This window comes from Molossus molossus, unplaced genomic scaffold (assembly GCF_014108415.1).
Source record: "Molossus molossus isolate mMolMol1 unplaced genomic scaffold, mMolMol1.p scaffold_m16_p_6, whole genome shotgun sequence".
Lineage (NCBI taxonomy): Eukaryota > Metazoa > Chordata > Mammalia > Chiroptera > Molossidae > Molossus > Molossus molossus.
Genome location: NW_023425399.1, coordinates 108,598,211 through 108,619,428, shown reverse-complemented (window position 1 = coordinate 108,619,428; position 21,218 = coordinate 108,598,211). Strand labels below are relative to the sequence as shown.

Sequence of the window (21,218 nt, the reverse complement as noted above, 5' to 3'; positions counted from 1 at the left end):
CCATGTTGATGTTTCTCTCTCTCTCCCTCCCACTCTATCTGAACAAAAAATAGAAAAAAATGTCCTTGGGTGAGGATAAAAAACAAAACAAAAAACCCCATGTATTTTAGTGTAAAAATCAATATAAAAATAAATGTGAAGTCTTACTGACATTTAGATATTTAACAGCATAAGGAAAACTCTAAATATACTATATATCTTGCTAGCTGCTGCCTTAAAAAAACACCATTAGCAATTAGATAAATGGATTTACAAATTAATAAGAATGATCACAATGAAAATATATTATATTTGTTTACCTGGTAACAAACACACTTATTCTACTATAGTTCAAAGCAAATGAGTTTAAACATTTTTCTTTAAGTCATCTCTGAAAATGTGTTAATTTTATAGCAACAATTTTTTTTAGTAAAAGTAAATTAAAATAGATAATTCACATAGCTTATATTCCTAAAATAACATATTTGTAGATTTTAATGAGTATATATATGCTTTCTCATTTCCTTTTGCTTGGATATAGATAGTGTTTCAAAATGGTAGTAAGTACACAGAGATAAAACCAAGTATGCAAAAACATTTTATTTATAATAGATCAACATTTTTGACATGAAAGGTAGCCACTTTCAATTTCTCAGGAATGCCTAGAATCCAACAGTTTTCAGAAAGACTAGTTTGTTAACAATTATTTCACCACAGGTAAAAGAAATACTTTCAAAATGAACTTTTTAAATGGCTTTGCCTATGGCAACTTATTTCATAAGCTTGAATGTGTCATAAGGTAGCTTTCTCAGGAAGTGAATGTAATTCAACTATGTTCCAAGCGTATGAAACCAGTTTATACAACAAACATGAGAATCACCTATGTGCATCGACTGTGCTCAAACAAGAATTCTTTATTAAAATATTCATTTTCAAAAAGGCCTCACATTACCCCTCAAGGAGATCACCCCCTCTATGTCCAGTACCACTCTTCTCTACTTCAAGCCGCTCTACTTTACAGACAGCTGTCAGATCCCAGCGGACCCGCACACTGACTCGGACTCTATGTAACACACATCAAACGAAGGAACAGTCACCGACTTTAAGGGACAAGGTGTTAGCGAACCAGTAATAACTCAGCCAATGCCATTTTTAGTTTAGAGGGAAAAAAGCAGCCCCCAAGTGTCCTTAACTTACAGGTACTTCTCTGTAACACACAGAATGAGAAGATAATTTGTAAAATTAAAATCATTAGAAAATACCTTAAATAAAATGTTTACACAAATAAGTGTTAAATTTCAGATTTGAACCATATTTTCTTCTGTATTTCAATTTGGGAAACATTTTCACAATTATTAGCTCTTCTTACTTACATTTAGTTTTGAATATTTAAATCTCCTACACAGCGGTTGTACGTTCACCTTGGTTACCACTCCCCATGGTTACGTACTATCTGTCCTCAGGTCAGTCCATTGCCTGAATGAGTGCCGGGGAGGTTTAAATAGCACTTAAAGAATATTCATGAGCGCTCCGAAATGCTGAAAGTTTCATTGTTAGCTATGTCCTGTAGGATCTGTGATTCAAATTCATCACAGCACTAAAAACACTGTGTGAATGGAATGCACACTGTTCCCACAGATACACAAACTGAAGTCCAAAAGGCACAGAGTAATGCTGGTGGCTCTTTCTAGTCAGTTAAGAAACAATAAAAAGTCTTCATTATTCTTTCATAATTTAAATACTTACGTAATCTCCACTTTTATCACTTTATAACAATGACTTCAAATTTACATTATTTTAAGTACCATTGTAATAGCTTAGTGTATAATACAGATATTTGCTAACATCCCATCCAAAAATTTAAAAACAAAACAAAACAAAACAAAAAACCTCTTCATTTTATATATATATATATATAAAATATATTCTGAAAGACAAGAACATAGAAGAGGGGCATATTTGGTACAGACTATCAACTCAATTTCCTATCACCACAGTTATAACTCCAAAATTAACAGATATACAGCAATAATTAAAAGCAGTGCAAATATCTTTGGAGGTTAGGATGAAATTATAATTCAAGAACATAACACAAAGAAATTAAAAAAGGCAAGTACTTCAAGTACAAGGAACCAGTCTGCTTGAGGTCCATCGTAGTGTCTACTGGGGGCTTCCTTCTTGCTTTTACTTCTTTCTCTGAAACACGTTGGCCAACATGGCACCTGATGTGGTCAACTGGCCCATTTTGTTCAAAAACTTGGTCTTTGTATCTTCACTCACTAAGCTTGCAGCGATTGACATTGAGCTACAGAAGAAAGTTTAAAATTCATGCAAAGCAATTACAAAATTAAAATATTCATTTTTTCATTTCTTCAGTAAATACATTCTGAACTGTACCACAGAAGGAAAACTAGTATTTATGGGGAGGAGTTTTATGTAATATACACAGTCAGGAGCTCACATGTTCGTCCTGTATACTGAAGGAAGCAGCACTGTGTAGTGGTTAAGAGCAAGTTGGAATGAGACTGAATCTTGGCTCTGTCACTTACCAGCTGTGTGACCCTGGGTAAATTATTTAATCTCATCTGTAATAGAATCCTCATCCGTAAAATGGAAATAATTCTATTACCTAACTCAATGGTGTGTGTGTGTGTGTGCACGTGCGTGTGTGTATTGGGAGGACTGTGTGTGTGTGTTGAGGTGTGGAGGACTGTGTGTGTGTTGGGGTGTGGAGGACTGTGTGTGTGTGTGTGGGGGGGTGTGGAGGACTGTGTGTGTGTTGGGGTGTGGAGGACTGTGTGTGTATGTGTGTGTTGGAGGTGTGGAGGACTGTGTGTGTGTGTTGGGGTGTGGAGGACTGTGTGTGTGTGTTGGAGGTGTGGAGAACTCTGTGTGTGTGTTGGAGGTGTGGAGGACTGTGTGTGTATGTGTGTTGGAGGTGTGGAGGACTGTGTGTGTGTGTTGGGGTGTGGAGGACTGTATGTGTGTGTGTTGGAGGTATGGAGGACTGTGTGTGTGTGGGGGTGTGGAGGACTGTGTGTGTGTGTGTTGGGGTGTGGAGGGCTGTGTGTGTGTGTGTGTGTTGGGGTGTGGAGGACTGTGTGTGTATGTGTGTGTTGGAGGTGTGGAGGACTGTGTGTGTGTGTTGGGGTGTGGAGGACTGTGTGTGTGTGTTGGAGGTGTGGAGGACTGTGTGTGTGTGTTGGAGGTGTGGAGGACTGTGTGTGTGTTGGGGTGTGGAGGACTGTGTGTGTGTGTGTGTGTTGGGGTGTGGAGGGCTGTGTGTGTGTGTGTGTTGGGGGTGTGGAGCACTGTGTGTGCGTGTATGTGTGTGTTGGGGGTGTGGATGAAACACATATTCCTGGCAGTCAGTGTTATAAAGGAAACACCTTTGAGCTGTTTATGTAACTGAGTCCATTTAAGATGAACTGCTCAAGGTTACTTCAGCAAGAGCTAAGAGGACACACAGTCTAGTTGTAAATTACTTCCTCTCCTCAGTGCCCAACTTCACTCTTCCACAACTATGTTTGTATTTGAACTTCACCTGGTCTCTGAATTCTAATTGGTTTGGTTAGAGGTATGTGACTAGAATATTCTTAAGTTTATCATCCTTTATGTAGCGCATCAATTTACAGCTTACAAACTCCTGTCATAAGTTTCTAAGAAACTCTTTTGACCAGTGATTCCCAAGCGCAGCACATATCACAGCCTCTCTGGAAGCTTCGGAACATGCAGCTCTCCGGCTGAACGCGAGTGCTGAGAGGAGGGAGAGGGGAAGGGGTAGACATCTGAGCCTTACATTTCCCAGAGACTCCGATGCAGACGGTGTACAGACTAGCATTTGAGAGCTGCTAATTTAAAGTATGTTTTTGTCTTCCAACTAAATGACTACAAAATAACACAAAATAGAACATGACCATGTATAGAAAATTTAGAGAAATTAAGGTTAACATAAAGCCTTAAACAGAGAATTAATGTCTTACCCTTGAGGCTCTTGGACAGTCTTATTCTCTACTTTTTGTTCACATTCTTTTATCATGGAACTTAAAATAACCTGATTGAAAAAGAAATCACTTTAACAAAATATAGTTGACACAGTGAAATGCTATGGTTAATCAAAAGTTTTAATTTAATTTTTAATATTCCCATAAGCAAATATGCTAATTAAAAATGTAAAGTTTTGCCCAGCCAGTGTGGCTCAGTGGTTGAGCGTTGACCCAGGCACCAAGGGGTCCCTGGTTTGATTCCTGTCAGGGCACATGCCCAGGTTGTGGGCCTGATCCCCAGGGAGGGGGAGGGAGCATGCAGGAGGAGGCCAATTGATGTTCTCTCTCATCGATGTTTCTATCTCTCTCTCTCCCTTCCTCTGTCTCTCTAACATCAAATAAAGAAATAATTCAAATAAAAAAAAAAAGTAAAGTTTAAGTTAATTAATTTATTTTGTTACAGATGTTTCTCCTTTTTCCCCCACTGATACTCCACCCCCACCCTCCCCACCCTACCTCCAGCTTTGTTGTCCATGTCCATTGTTTTGACAGTTACTTTGTTAAAGGAATTCACCTTAGATCACTAGATCAGGTACAGAAATAGCATTAAAAGATATCAATCATATAACTTAATAATTCATTTTGATTTTGACTAACCTTCCTTCTAAATGTGATTCCCATTCTCCCTTAGTTTCCCTACCGTCTAATGTTAAAAGTAAAATTTGTATATATCTATACATTAAACATATACCATATCATGGCCACACACATATTTTCCCAGTAAAAGCTGTTCTGTCCCCTATACCTTTGCTTTCTTCAGCTTGCAAAAAGCAAAGTGCTCTATTTTAATGTTTACAGCAGAGACCAGGTATAGGTCTGTGGCTACTATAGTCTGGGATACTATACATTGGGCATCTAAGAGTTCACATCATTTTTGCAGGGAGACTGAATGAGGGATGGAAAGGGTGAAGGGGTCTAAGAAGCTACTGCTCCCGTTGCTAGCAACCACACAGAAACAAATAGCATTCCTGAATATTCTTGGCCTATGTTTGGGCACGAAGGCCACTAAACAGCAAATACCTGTCACCTACTATGTGTCAGGCACATTTTTAAACATAGAGAATGCAGCAAATAAAAATAGACAGCATTCCTTCCTTGTGAAGAGCTTATGTCCCTACATTCTAGACAATAAATACAAAAAAAAAAAAAAACAAATAAAAAAACCCCCACAGATAAATAAAAATAAAAAGAATAGATAAATTAGATAGTATATTAGAAGGTGATAAGGGCTTTGGAAAGAACACTGAGGAAGTTAAGGAGCAGTAGGAGACCAAGGTGAAGAATGTTACAATTTACGTGGAGGTTTTCTGAGCAGCCTTAAATTCATGTGTTAGAAATAAGAAAAGTCAAAAAGTAAATAAGTTAAATAAATAAAGTTAAAAGTAAATCTAAGCTTCCTCCTTAAGAAATCAGAAAAATATAAAAGTAATTAAACCTAAAGAAAACAAAAATAAAGATGAAAATAGAAGTGAATGAAACAGAAAATGAATAGAGAAAAATCAACACAGGCAAAAGTTCAATGTCAGGAAACATTAATAAAATGAATAAACATTAATAAAAACAATAAATCCCTCTGAAAACTATTTTACAAAGAAAGCAAGAAATGAGTTAATATCAGAAGTGAAAAAGGGATAGCAATATAGATCCTACAGCAAGGTAAAAAAATAAAACATACACCAATAAAATAAGACATTTTATTAGAATAATAAAGTTTCTCCAGTTGGCCAGACATAAGTTCAAAGTACAAAAGTTACATTATTTCTATACAACAGCAAGAAAGGGTTAAAAAATATATACTCCTAAAAACGATAGCATAATGACATTATAAATATAAGGTACCACATTTTCTCAGATGAAATTATAAAACTTTACTAAAAGAGATCTAAATAAATATAAGATATAGCATATTCTGGAAAGAAAGACTTAAAATCATGAAGATAATGTCTCTCCAAATTAATTTATAGAATCAATTCAATTTCAATAAAAATCTGAATGAGATTTTTTTGAACCTGATTAAGATAATGCTAAAATATACATGAAAAAGCTAAGGGCCATGAGCAGTTCTAGAAAAAGGCCACAATGCAATGCTGCAATGCTGGGCTTTTCCTCCCCTCCAATTTATGTAATTATTCTCAGCCCTGTGGTTTTCTTAGTTGTAATATGGGAAGAACAACAATGTCTATATCAATGGGTAACTTGGAAAATTAGCATGAGTTCATAAACATAAAGGCCTTAGCTCAGTCACTGGCACATAGTAAGCTTACGATACGAACCCCCTTTCATTCTTCACTATCACTAACAAGGCCACTGTGTGAAGACTGTATATCACTGTTTCTTTTATATATATATATATGTATATATATATATATATATATATATATATATAAAGTTTTATATATATATATTTTTATATATATTTTTTTATATATAAAGTTTCTCCAGTTGGCCAGACATAAGTTCAGTAAGTGCCCCTAGGGGGAACCGAACCCAGGACGTTCTGGTCTGCAGGCCGACGCTCCAACCTCTGAGCCAAATTGGCCAGGGCTGTATATCACTGTTTCAATAACTGACCATGAGACCAATGGAAAAGAATGTTCCCTAATAACAGACACATGCACACATGAACTCCATGCATGATGGAGGTGGCACCGCCAGTCAGTATAGACACGATGAACTGTTTAACAGGCAGTAATGGCACAACTGCTTATCCACAGAGAAAAACAGTGTAATTGGAACACTACCTCTCACCAATTCTAGATGAATTAAGAATTTTTTTTTCTAAAAATAAAATTTTAAACATTTTAGAAGTATAGGAGATAATGTCTTTTGGAAATGATCAATGCCAAAATGTGCAGACACATCACAAATTGAAAAAGATATTCACAAAACACAAAACGAAATACTGATATTTCAAATATATAATACATTTTAAAGAAATAACAGGAGCCCTGGCCGGTTTGGCTCAGCGGTTAGAGCGTTGGCCTGCGGTACAGAGAGACCTGGGTTCGGTTCCCGCTGAGGGCATGTACCTCGGTTGCAGTTTGTCCCCGGCCCTGGTTGGTCGTGCGGGTGGCAGCCACTCGATGTGTCCCTTCACATCGATGTTTCTCTCTCTCTCTCTTCCTCTCTCTCCCTCCCGCTCTATCTGAACAAAAAATGGAAAAATGTCCTCGGGTGAGGATAAAAAAAAATAAATAAATAAATAAAAATAAAAATAAAGAAATAACAGGAAAAGAGACAACCCAAATAAAAAATGGGCAAAAAAACCTAAATAGGCTTTGATTGAAGGATATAACTAGTCTACAAACAAAGGCTGTTCAAGTTTGACAATGAACAGGAAAATGCAAATAAAAACCATAATCAGATACTATTTTATTATATCTACCAAATAAAAATGTCTTAAGAATACCATCTGCTGACAAAGATATGGATGAAAAGGGTACAGACTCCTATATAGTCCTATTAAGTCTGAAAAGTGCCCTTTGTCTCATCACCAGTGGTCTTAGGAACAGCAGCTCACTGGGTTGGTGTGATAGTGGTGGATATGGTACACCAACAGGCAGTGTGCAAGTTGACACAGTGAGCAGACTAAGGGATTTAGGGGGGAGAGATGAAGAAAATATTTTGTTTTTGTTTTGCTTCCTTTAAGAGGGGAGAATCAACCATGATAGATTAAAGAAAAGCTACAGAAAGGCAGGTTGAAAATATAGAATAAGAAATGAGTGGCAGGGTTTTGGAGGAAATAGGGAGACAAATAGAGTGAAAGAGTTATGAGGAAAAGGAGACAGAAGATATAAATCTTTCTTTCATAAATCTTTCTTTTAAAAGTTAATGGTCAGAGATAACATTGTATAGTACTTTATAGATTAAAAGCATTTCGTGTACATTATCTTATTAAATTCTATTTAAAATTCAGTGAAGCAGAGTACATTATCCCTACTTTAGAGAATGAAACAGGCTCAATGATGTTAAAGAAATTGCTTAAGATCTCATAACTAGTAAATAAATCCATAAAATGACATTGAACTAGATTTTAAAAATGTAGGTACAGCATATCATAATCATGCCTCACATAAAGAGGAATACAAATCTCTACAGGAGATATTAAAACACATGAACGTGCCACAAATAATCTCTATGGCTTCATCATCATAGTAGCTTACCTCATGCTCGGGAGAAAGATGTTCCATGTCAGTGCGTAAACATCTGAGACCAGGTAAAAAGTGATTAACCATTAAATCCTCTGAAATGACTTGAGACAACATAGTTAAGGAATTTAAAAAACAAACAAAAACTAGTATGTCCAAAAGAACAGTAGAATAATATAAAAGCAGCAGCTCCTTTAAATAACGCCTGTGGCATACCTAGACTAAGTAGGCTTCCTCAAGTATGACTCTGGTTTGTTGAGTTAGTTACTTATCAAGAGTCCATTTGTATTCCCACAAATCTCTGTCAGTAGTATTCATTATTGCAACATTACACAATTACGTTATGTAAACATGAAATAATGTGAAAATTAAATCACGTACTTTAATTGGATGTTTAAATGAGTAAAGTGAGTATAAAGAGTAAGAAAATTGGTCCTGGCCGGTTAGAGCATTGTCCCATGCACCAAAGGGTTGTGGGCTCAATTCCTGGTCAGGGCATATACACAGGTTGTGGTTTTGATCCCCAGTCAGGGTACGAGAGGTAACTGGTTGATATTTCTCTCTCTCTCTCATCAATGAATGAAACATCCCTGGGTGAGGAGTAAAAAAGAAAAGAAAAGTAAGAAAACTGATGTCTCCATGACAACTAAATTGAAAGTTTCCAGTAGCAGAAATGTTTCCTAATCTGTTTTTTAAAAACTTAAACTGAAAATCACAGTCAATTACATGATAGATGTTTGTCTCAGAGAGATAATGTTTAAAATCCAATCAGCAGATTCACACAAGCGAAATGCCTTAGTCCTACATCAAAAATTGGTAAAGGCAATACATTTATGTATTTCAAATTAAAAATAAGTTATCTTAGGTATCTAACATTCTCTTAATTTTTTGCTTTAATAATCCTATTAAATTGATCTACTATTGGCCCTAATTGAATTGAGTAAGAGAGCTTTTACTGTAATATTAATACTGTAATATTTCCTGGTCATCTTTGAGTTTTAGTTGATTATGTTGACATTCAAAGGAATCAAGAAAACTGATGCATTTTTCAAGAAAACAATTCACCTTGCTTATTCACATCAATTCTGACACATTCTCATCTTATCACAGTTGTTAGCCATTTAAAAATAGTTCTTTCTAATAATATTATTCTATATTAAAAGTTAAAATGCCAGTAAATAAGTTCCCTTATAAATATGAGTCAATTAGTCTTTTTAGAAAAATAAAATTTCATTAATTAAAAAAAAAAAAAAAAAAAAAATCAGTATAATATATGTATTATACAATTGTGGCCTTAAAAATAGTTATAATTAAAATTTGTTTGTAAACAAGGTTCCTATATATGATGAATGACTTATCACCAAACCTCTATAGATAGAGAAAAGGCTGTAACCTAATGGTCATGTAATCTTGTTTTCTAGATATGTGGAAAGTACCACCAAGGCAGAGCTGTGAGTGACCTTTGGATTGGTAGTTGAGACTGATCTAGAAATATGCACATGGAATGAGAAACTGAATACGGCCTTTTGGGAGGTAAGAGGGAATTCACTCTCCTCTTTTTCTACTCACTGTTTGTTTCTACTTTTCCCCCAATGAATCAAACAGTCTTTCTTAAGGGCAAGACTTAGAGGTAATTTGGTCCTATTTCATATTGGGAATCACCTACCTCATCAGTGAATGATGGTCACAAGGCCCCTGGCTGCTAACGACGACATGATATTACAGTTTCATTAGACAGATCATTGCATATTTATTTATTTTATTTTATTTTATTTTATTTTTTATCATTGCATTTTTAGATAGCTCCATTAGAAAGTCTGACACAGAAGGGGCCTCTCTGTGACCTCTGCTTGCTAGTGTTAGTTCTGCACCTTAGTTACAGTGTGCCTAAACTTTCTTCTATAATAACAACCTTTAAAATAATTTTTGAATTATCTTTTCGTCCCCAAGCCTTCTCTTCTCCAGTTCAACATTTCTAAATTTCTTCAAAAATTTTAAACATATGATTTCTTGACTTATTATTAAGTTGAATGTTAAATACTACAGCTATTCTAATTCCTTATTCAAATATCATGTCAGTGTTGACAGAAATATGCTTGTGTTCTACCAGCTCAGAATGCAAAGGATAGCAGAACAGATTTGGACAATGTGATTTTATTAGTGGCCACACCATCCTGTTGACACAAGTACAAGCTCTGACTCATGCAGAACTAACATTTTTAGTACTTGAATGGGGTCTATTGTTAAGCTGGTTCCTCCCCTTATTGCACTGGTGCAAAGACTTTTTTACTATATCTACTCTAGTAATATTTGGTGTATACTTAAACCCACAATAACATTCCTTCTATGCAGACTTTTATGCTTTTTAGAAACCACTGCTCTACCCACTTGGAAAATTTAGCTCTACGGAGCTAAAATTTTTGATCTTTTGACTTCCCCATTTTCCTTGAGACATATTCCTTTAGAAACTCTCTGCTATTTAAGAATACACATGACTTAATGCTTCAGTTTTTAAACAACTACTTTTACAAAGTCTAGGGGACACGTATAAACATTCCAATATTTTCTTTCTGTGAAATGCAAACTCTGACCTGCCATGACTACTTTCTTGTAAGGGTCCTGACACTTCTCCATTACTGAAGAGCTCTTCCTTGCTAATTCAGAGTTTCACTTCCTCTTTTTGCTTCCTCTATCTTTAATAAGTTGAAAATGCCAACAAGATAAATCAAGAATGATAATAGGTTCTCCTTTCAGTAGAATTAAACTTATAGAAGTTGGACTAATGAAGAGTTGAGGCACAACATTATCAAAATATGGTGTCTCTGTCTACTTTATAATCTATATTATAAAATAATGGCTACACTAGCCAGATGAATTGTTTTTAGTAGGTTCCAGAAATAAAATGCTCTCAACCACTCATCCAACTTCAAGTTTTAACAGTTCCAAAAGTACAAATAGCTCCCCACCAAACAGTTCTAAGTTTCTACTTTCTCCATTTGATTTATTCTGAACAAAAATAACCTCCCATTGGAACATTCCTGTCAAGAATCTTGTGCCAATGAGTTTCAGTGGCATTTTGGAACATATTTGTTTTATTGAAAATTATCTGTTCCCTTTATTACGTCAAATTGGTATATAACAACATGAAACTCAATATACAGTTGATGTATTACAGAACTATACACCTGAAACTTATATAAACCTCTATTTTATTAACCAATGTCACCCCAATAAATTCAATTAAAAAATATAAAACCATAAATTTTAATCTTGAAACCCTTCCTTTGTCCTCCACTTTCTCCTATGAATCACTAGAAACCTCTCTATTGTCATTTCCTTTCTACCGTACCCAAACGCTCCGATCATGCTGTCCAGCACGTACTTTATGTCTGTTTGAGTAGCTGGCCTTTCACTCCCTTTTGACCTTATTTCCCTTTTCTTGAACTCACCTGCCTTTCAAGGGGAGAGCCTAGAAGCTGGACTTCACTTTGCTCATTTTTATCTTTACTTCCTCCTTAGTTTTATTCTACTAGGCCTAAATAGTAAAGAGAACATTTAGCTGAAGTCCTTTGTTCTAGTCAGAGTTTTGCCTTTTAATTATAAAAAACATAAGTTCCTAATGTAAATTTCACTTTAATCATTTATAAAAATCAGTGGATGACGTGGGTTAGATCATCTCTGAGCTTTCCTCCACTTCTACCTTCACTGAAGATGATCAGCCACATTGGTGCTGTATTTTTTCAAATTTTTTAAAAATTGATTTTAAAGAGAGAAAGGGAAAGAAAGAGGGAGACAGGGAAGACAGAGGGAGAGAGAGAGAAACATAGATTGGTTGCCTCTGGTATGTGCCCTGAACAGGGATCGAACCTGCCACCTATTTGGTGTGTGGGACGATGCTCCAAGCAACTGAGCCACACTGGCCAGGGTGCACTGTACTTTTTCAATTAATGATATCTCTCAAGAGGTATTCACTGTATTCCTCTGGATACAGATGGTTCAACATTCACTGAAAAATGCAAATGCCAGGACACATACAAAGCTTTCTTTTGATGAACAAAAGCCTCAGCTATAATTCATTTCTTGCTCAGTTATATAGCTGGTTAACATGAATAAAACTTTAGTCAGTGTTTTTAAAACTATATAAGCACAGAGGACTTACAATTATCTTCTAAAATTATGAGATGGCTAGAATAAGGGGTGGGACAAGTCAAATCAAAATTGTACTTTTCTGCAATCCTTATGTAAGTTGAAGAAAAAGAATTCTACTTCTTTTTTTTTTTATATTTTTTTTATCCTCACCTGAGGACATTTTTCCATTTTCTGTACAGATAGAGTGGGAGGGAGAGAGAGGAAGAGAGAGAGAAACATTGATGTGAAAGGGATACATCGAGTGGCTGCCACCCGCACAACCAACCAGGGCCGGGGACAAACTGCAACCGAAGTACGTGCCCTTAGCGGGAACCGAACCCGGGTCTCTCTGGACCGAAAGCCGACGCTCTAACCGCTGAGCCAAACCGGCCAGGGCAAGAATTCTACTTCTTAACCTTTAACAATGGAGGCGACTCACTGTGAGAGTAGTTATATAAACACAGATACACTTTTTCAAGGATACAACAACAGGAAAGCGCACTGTAGGCTTCAAAAAGATGGGTAGCAATGTCCAGTCTTTTCGAATCCACAATCTGTAAGTTGTTCACCAAGGCTAACTTATGCAAATGTGGTAGAACAACTGAAAAAGAAAAGGAAAGTATTACATTTTATCCAAAACATGCTCACACAACATTCATGCATCTTAAAAAATAATTTTTCATTTTAATCTATAAAATGTCATTTTAACTCTAGATGATTTTCAAAAATCTGCCACATCCTATGCTTGCTTTCTCTTACTAGGAAAGAAAGCATGCTTTTCAGAATAAAGAATGATCTAGGATTTGGGAGAAACAGACTAGAGCACTGTTATTATGACCTAACTATAGGTCATTTGGCCTCACTGCAATTCAGTTTCCCAATTTGAAAAATAAAAACTAAAGAAACAAATGTAAACAACCTACTTCTTGTATTTTCTTTACATGTAAGTTTCTTTATAAAAATCAGGTATTACCAATGCAATTAAACAAAAGATAAATACACTATATGTATTCTTTTTCAACATCAAATTATTTCACATCTTTATAAGGCTATTAGTTCTAGTTCCTCAAATTCTTAGCAAAGACCAATGTCAAACAGCACTGGTAGTTGAGTTTCAAAGTTACTTAATGGATGCAGTATCTTATATCTCAATGAATAATGTAAAATTTCAAAAATATGCCTGGCCAGTGTGGCTCACTGGTTCAGCGTCGACCCCCTGCATCAAGAAGAGGTCACTGGTTCAATTCCCATCAGGGAAAGCGCTCAGGTTATGGGCCAAATCCCCAGTGGGGGGAGCAGGGGGCAGCCAATCGATGTTCTCTCTCATTGATGTTTCTGTCTCTCTCTCCCTCTCCCTTCCTCTCTCTCTAAAATCAATAAAGAAAAACAAATTTAAAAAGAAAAAAAATATACAGGTAACCTACTGGTAAAATAAAAGTGATGGCCCAACACAGCAATCAGTTTAATAGTAGTGAGTCCCTCTAGTGCCTAAGATTGTGTCTTCTAAATACATAGCATTTCCCATTAAAACCAGTGTTCCTTGGAGAAATGGCTCCAGGGTCTGCGATTATCAAATTGTTGATAGCATGGCCTCTGTTGATCACAAGTCTCTGCTAGGTTGGAGAACCCAAAACACAATTCATAAGCACATACTTCTCAACAGCACTGGTAGTTGAGTTTCAAAGTCACTTAATGGATACAATATCTTATATCTCAATGAATAACGTAAAATTTCAAAAATATGCCCGGCCGGTGTGGCTCACTGGACCAACTACAGTGACTTCTTTCATTTCGCATTGGTTACTACACATATTCAAGCAGTGGAAACTTCTATCCTTAATCTTTTTGGAACCGTTATGAAAATTTCTTTCTTTTCTGTGACACATACACCTTTCTTTTGAATGTACTCAAAAGGTTAGATCATGTTCAGAGCGTTATTAACTCAACAACATGACACATACCAAAAACCCATTTCATCGTCTGTTTAGCCTATTTCTTGACCCAGGAGCCGAGACTCTCCTTGCTTTGGTGCAATCACAGACTCTACAAAGTTAGTCCCAGCACCTTCAGACTTTTACTAGGGTTACCTGTGAATCTGATGTTACTTCATATGGAACTATTCCTATCTCTAACTAAAATACCAAACCTTTTTCTGTTAACTAATTATGAAATACTGGTATTTTCTCCTCATGTTGTCCATTGAAAAACGATCTCGTGACCGTGTGTCTGTAGCTCAGTAAGTGTCCATGACCTCCAGCAGGCCTTTTGGACACTGCGGTCAAATCCTGATTTTCTGTTGATGACTCTTAAAACTACCAGGCTGGATATGCAATAATTAGTCTGTGGGAGAATCCAATTTTGTACTAGAAAGAAAACTGACTTAAAAAGCCAAACTGGGATCCTCTTTAGAACACGTCAAATTGTGAAGAATGAAAGGATAAAGTGCAGCAGTGATAACTGATATGCATTTGGAGTAATAATTACTGGAAGCTTTGCTGCCACTCAAAGAAATTATCCTGAAGGTTGAGGCCCACAGTCAAGTGATACTATAGAAACATGAGAAAATGTTTCAGCAGATAACCCTGAAGATCACTTAACAAATCAACAAGCTGTGAATTAAAACAAAATAATATAGCCTCGCTGAATGCGTGCTAAGTAGAAGAAATGCATATTTTTCATAATATATCTAGAAACACAAAAATTTCTTTAAAAATAAGAATTAAATAATAAGCTCTAAATATAAGGCAGCATAGTATTTTGACATTAACAATTATTAAGTAAAGTTTTAAAAATAACTTGAAATTGTTTGAGTTACTTTTCATACATGTTACAGCAATCGGTATCTAGTATAAGAAACCATCCACTAATAGTAATACTGATAAATTCACAATAACCAACTTGTTTCACTTACAGCTTTCAGTACATGAATGATAAAAGTGGAGAAAGGTTTTCACATGAGAAATTCTTTGATCTGACATTACAATTCAGAAAAAAAGGTAGAAAAATACAACTTACACTCATCTCGGAACCTTGGTTCTGCGTTTGGCCCAACTCTACCAAATGTTTTTATGATCTCCGTGTGCAAAGAATATTGGTCTTGATACTGAGGATCTTCCAGGAAAGAAGCCAACTGCATTTTCACTCTTTCCAGCAACTTGAAATGGGATATTGCACAGTCATTTTATAGAATATTAAAAGTTGAGTACAGTTGTTAGAGACAAAGATACATATTAAACATGGCTTGCAGTGTTGGAGTCAAATGTTTTATAGCAACATGGCAGTAGAAATTTGAAATGAAGTACTTATTTAGTCTTTTGACTATGAAAAGGTTTTACATTTTTATCCTTAATTCCTCATTTTTTTGTTTTAGGAAATAAAAAAGTATTACATGAACAACTGTTAAATAAAAAGACCCCATAATATTTAGGGGGGGAAAAAAAGAGATAAATAATATTTTGTATCTAAATTATAAGTCTTAAAACAAATCACAGTGTAAGTTACCCAACTATTCACCTTCTGAAAGCAATGAGTCACTAATGACTTACATCTTACTCACATTTCGCTAAGAGACGTTTTTATTTTAGGATTTAAGAACATGTTGAAATTCTGCCAAAACTGCAAGCTTGGCAGAATGATGTACTTTTTTTATGTTGCTTCACCAGTGAAATATATAAGTGAAAAATAGAAAACATTTTTTCCATAACTAACGAAGTTATTTAATTTTTGTTATAAAAATCTACATGACAAAGGGATTTTACAAAATAGTGGGTTTTTTTTGGTAAATGTCTGTTAGATGTAAAACCTTGTTGTGCATTTAAGTGGCTAAGTAATATGTCCACAAATAATTTATCTTCTAATCTGTAGAGTTTTGCATTTGTATAAAGCCATGTCCAATTTCATAATAATGACATTTTGATACTAATTTTGAGAAGTGACTTACAGTTAATGTTGCAGATAAAACCTAATAAGCTTGAAATTAAAACATAAGTTTCTAAATCAAAATAAAGTTTTCGGGAGGAGACTGGTAGTGTGTAGCAGGCAGGGCTCTGTCACAGTGAGGTGTGCTGCGACGAGGCCCCAGTCCAATGGATGATTGCAGCTTGACATCAACGACAGGCAGGAGAAAATTCATGTGCCCCCCAGCCTCCATTTGTGACACCAAGTCTGTACAAACTGGCAATCAGGACTTTATGTAGACTGTCTAGAAGTCTAGTGCGTAACAGAGGTGCTGGAGCTGGATCTGGTTTGAAGGATTATCCGAAACTGCAATACCCAACCAGGCTTAAAATAGAACATCTGAGAGTTGGCTTATACTTAATTTTCTAATTGAGAAGGAAGACTAGAGACTTCCTTAGGATATGATAATATACTTTGGGCAGACTATTATGTTTTCAAATACTGAGATCCTCCTCTGGCCGCTAAGAAATAAAATGAAAGGCATGATGCTCCCTGGCCTCCCACCCCACCAGGTACATGTATCATGATGTGTTATCATCACCTCAACAATACATAGATAGAAGTAAATTTCAATCATTTCCTACCTCTCTTTGAATGACTGTTTCCATAATAGTGCCAAAGGCCGGAATTGTGGCAATCCTGACAGAGCTGTTAGAATTAAAAGAGAAGGAAACTGAAGCTTTCTTTCAGATGAATAACTATTATTAAAATGTATATCAAAGTAAGTACAATGTAAATATACTGTATTAAGTCTCTCAATGACAAATTAAAATTTAAAAAAGCAGACCAGAAGAATGCTCAAAAAGGCAGACAGGATAACTTAAGGTCGCAGTCTGTGAAACTCACAATTCAGGATCACTGGACAAGGTAACAAGGGCCGGAGCAACCCGCTTGTCAACTAACGCTTCACTCATGCCTCGAAGAGTCAGCTGTAAACCAGTCAACATGCAATAAAAAATGGTTTGGTAAACTGGAATGAGAACTGGGTTAGCTGTGACTGAGGATGGGCAGGCAGACTGATTGGCCTTTCTTGGTTTAAGTCACCCACTCGAGACATTAAAATGTTAAGCCTTTGGTTCATGCCACTATACTTACTGGTAACAACATATTAGTGAGATTAGCAGAGCATCCCTTCTTGGCTTGGAAGAAATAGTCCATCAGCATATTTTAACTTTTGGAAATGTTTACTGAGAATACTACTAATATATATTTTTAAATATTTGGCCTCCAAATTAAGCTTATTGTGAAGGCTGACCTAAAGGTACATACATATCTTAAGTATGCTAAAGTTTAAAATCAGTAAGCATACTCCAATATTATTATTTTAAAGAGATAAATGGATTCTTCAATGCATTTAAAAGCTGATGGTTACTTCTTGACAGGCACATTTTGAAAGGGATGCTGAATGTAAAAGGCAGGGACCACACTTACATTTCAGGGTCACTGGAGAGAGTAATGAGAGCAGGAACAACCCTCTGAGCTACCAGAGTTTCATTCACCCCCTTCACCAACAGCTGATTGGTCGGCGCAGGGGGTATTCACAGATGATGCATGTTAAGAGCAAACAGTGCCACGGGAGGAAGAAAGGAATAACCAAGAGAAAGAGAGAAAACACAAAGCAAAAACAAAATTAGAAGCTAAGCAAATATTGCTACCAGAGTGCTTTATACAGGCAGAGAGTGCTCGGGAGGAAAATGAAGCTTCAGTGCCTGGCAGTCTACAAAACTGAGTGTGTCACCAATTCAATGGCAGCTTGTACTTTTGGTCAAATCTTCTACGTAGTTTTGATGTTCAATTAAAATGCAATTTAAAAGAAAACTTAAAAAAAGCTAAAAAGAAGACACATACTGGGTTCTGTGGTTTAAACTCTTTAAGAAGTCTGGTGTGATTTGATTTTGACCAACAAGGCACAAGCTGGACTGTTTTTAACAAAACTCAAACGGCTAGCAGCCACCACTACATTACCTCTGGTTGTTCTACAGCTAGTAAATTTAAAAACTGCATAGAAAATCCCCAACCTTTTACATCACATAGCTTTCTCTTCTGAAGTACAGGGATATAATATAGCCCAGTGGAAAGTATGACAGATGGGAATAAGACCTGGGTTCAGATTCTAGCTCTCCACTTATTAGCCATGTAGCCTTAGATCTATTATTACATAATCTCTTGAAATTCAAGTTTTCTCATCTGAAAATGGTGATACTGTCATCTAGTTATGCTACCAGTTATACATAATACACCTAAATCTTGTGCCTGACAAAGACTAAACATTTAAGAAACATGAGGTTAATTACTGTAAGTAATCCAAGTATGTAAGATTTGTGATATTAAAAAAAATTTATTAAATTAAAAAATTTTTATTGTATGAAGATGGATGAAAACTAGATTTTTGGTGGTGAGCATAAGATATCAATTTATAATGCTCCACACCTGAAATTTATAAATTGTTATAAACCAGTTATCACAATAATAAATATATTAAAAAAATATTTTGCCCTGGCCAGTTTGGCTCAGCGGTTAGAGCATCGGCCTGCGGTCAGGAGAGACCCGGGTTCGGTTCCCACTAAGGGCATGTACCTCGGTTGCAGTTTGTCCCCGGCCCTGGTTGGTCGTGCGGGTGGCAGCCACTCGATGTGTCCCTTTCACGTCGATGTTTCTCTCTCCCTCCCTCCCACTCTATCTGTGCGAAGAATGGAAAAATGTCCTCGGATGAGGATAAAAAAATATATATATTTTTTAACTGGTTCAAGTCAAAGAGTTCTTTGTTTTATATTTCTCTAAAGGCTCAAATAAATACAAAAGTATATATGATGAGCACAATTAGACCCATCTCTATAATCATAAAAGAACTCATTTAGTGATCAATCCTATATCATAGAACAAAAGCACAATGTTGAGAAGATGCATCTTGTTTTTATAAAAATTACTGAGTTTTTTTGAGTTCAATAGAGAAGGGCAATATCCTAATCCTAAATTCTCAATTTCAGAACGTAAACACAAATTAATGCTAAATGCTAATCAATCTGTTCTCTTGGAAGATAAAAGATGCCATAATTTTTAGTAACAAAAGCCCAACACTGTGAGCATATGTTAACACCTTCCTCCTACACAAAATTCAACAGAGGGAGCAGAGCTCACTTTATGTGAAGGTTCTTAATTTTATAATAATCTGTTACCATTTAACAACTGATTCACTTTAGAATCTACTTCAATATTCTGAAATAATTTTTATAAAAAGCCATGGATAATTAGGCAGGAATAAAATTACATAAGAACTTTTCATTTATTTATTTTTACTATTTTAAATATTAATGATATCAGGTACAAAGAAATAGAAAAAAAGTTTAAATACTGTTAAATAAAACTCTTATCTCTGTATCATTTTATAAATAAGTAGTTTAGGTTTGAATCAGTAAAGTATATTTTGAAATGTCTGCTATCTTGTACCAGCCAAAAAGCATTTAAAAAAAAAAATCTAGGGACAAGTTAAATTTTCAATGCTCTGGGTTTTTAAGTCTAATTTCTTTGTTAAGCTAGAATACCAAAAAAGCAGTATTTAAGAGCTATCTATTATTACACACTTTGCATACAATATCTCATCTGATTTCAAACCTGATGAGGTAAGTACATTATTATCAGTGTTTTAACAGATGAAGAAATAGGCCTTAGAAGTTACATAACTTGTCTAGGGTTTTAGAAGCAAAGTTAGAAAATGGACTCAATGACATCTGTCTTAAAGCCTATGCCCTCAGTCCAATGTCACATGATTAATTTCCTTATGATTGATATAAGAAATTATTTAAGCCCTGGCCAGTTTGGCTCAGCGGTTGGAGCGTCCGCCTGCAGTCCGGAGAGACCCGGGTTCGGTTCCCGCTAAGGGCATGTACCTCGGTTGCAGTTTGTCCCCGGCCCTGGTTGGTCGTGCGGGTGGCAGCCACTCGATGTGTCTCTTTCACATCGATGTTTCCCTCTCTCTCTCTACCTCTCTCTCCCTCCCACTCTATCTGTACAAAAAAATGGAAAAATGTCCTCGGGTGAGGATAAAAAAAAAAAAAAAAGAAATTATTTAACAATGAGAATAACATGACTGACTGGGTTTCCCCCTTTTTGTCCAGTGTGTGAAAACTCACACACTGTAAAATTAGTGTTCAATTTCACTAAAGTATCTCATGTTATGTTCCTGGTATATCATTTCTTGCTTTTGTCTCAACAGTCTCTAGTTCACATCATTTACTCTAAACCAATTTTATGTTTTAAATTTAAATTAACTGATGTTGTGGGGCTGGGGCAGGCATAATCATAAATTATAAACTATTAGTATTAAAAGAAATCTTATAAATATACTTAATTCCTTTAATATAATTTTATTTAAAATAAGGGTCATTGACAAAAAAGTAACTAATTTTTCCTACTGATGACTTTTACTAGTATGCTCAGTGAAAATTTTTTTATCATAAATTAATTTGAAAAAATGTTGAAATAAGTCTCTCAAATTAGACTCAGAAGCTCATAATCAACCTGAGAGAACACTGATAAGCCTAGGGATAGTTTTCAGACCAGCTCTTACAGCAAACATAGAGACCAAAACCCAACAAAAGCCACATATGAGAAATAAGGTAGAAAAAAACCAAAAAACAAAAAGGGGTGGATGCTTCATTTTATTTAAATTATTTCCACTTACATGATTTGCTTCATCAGTGTATACATACATTTTAGAAACAAATGGTTTAAAAGCAATAGTTCTTATATAGAATACAATCCTATGAAGAGTGTAAATTAAATAAAGAAACAGCTCTTCATTTAGAAGGATGCTTTTTTTTCTTTTAGGAGAAGAAAGGGTTTAAAGAAAGACTTTTTTCTTTCATGATAACTACTCTTTTTCCAACCTGAATAATCAAAAATTATTTATACCCAGAAGGAACTTATATTAGACATCAAACTGGATTTTTAATTTGGCATT

At 35.5% G+C, this 21,218-nt stretch overlaps 1 protein-coding gene across 12 annotated transcripts in view; it reads right to left on the bottom strand.

Annotated features, from left to right (window-relative positions):
• Positions 1-564: 564 nt before the first annotated feature.
• Positions 565-21,218, bottom strand: part of RELCH (RAB11 binding and LisH domain, coiled-coil and HEAT repeat containing) — a 101,540-nt gene continuing 80,886 nt past the window's right edge. For 9 of the 12 annotated variants that reach the window (XM_036244207.1, XM_036244206.1, XM_036244208.1 and 6 more), the window contains 7 exons: positions 17,690-17,772; positions 16,843-16,906; positions 15,317-15,455; positions 12,786-12,902; positions 8,189-8,277; positions 3,963-4,033; positions 565-2,284 (listed from right to left, as the gene is read on the bottom strand). In XM_036244207.1, coding sequence (XP_036100100.1) covers positions 2,164-2,284; positions 3,963-4,033; positions 8,189-8,277; positions 12,786-12,902; positions 15,317-15,455; positions 16,843-16,906; positions 17,690-17,772 — 684 coding nt within the window. In that variant the 3' untranslated portion in view covers positions 565-2,163. Of the gene's footprint in view, positions 2,285-3,962; positions 4,034-8,188; positions 8,278-12,785; positions 12,903-15,316; positions 15,456-16,842; positions 16,907-17,104; positions 17,188-17,689; positions 17,773-21,218 lie in introns of those variants that run through there. The other 3 variants (XM_036244216.1, XM_036244210.1, XR_004957019.1) reach the window with 3 other exon arrangements.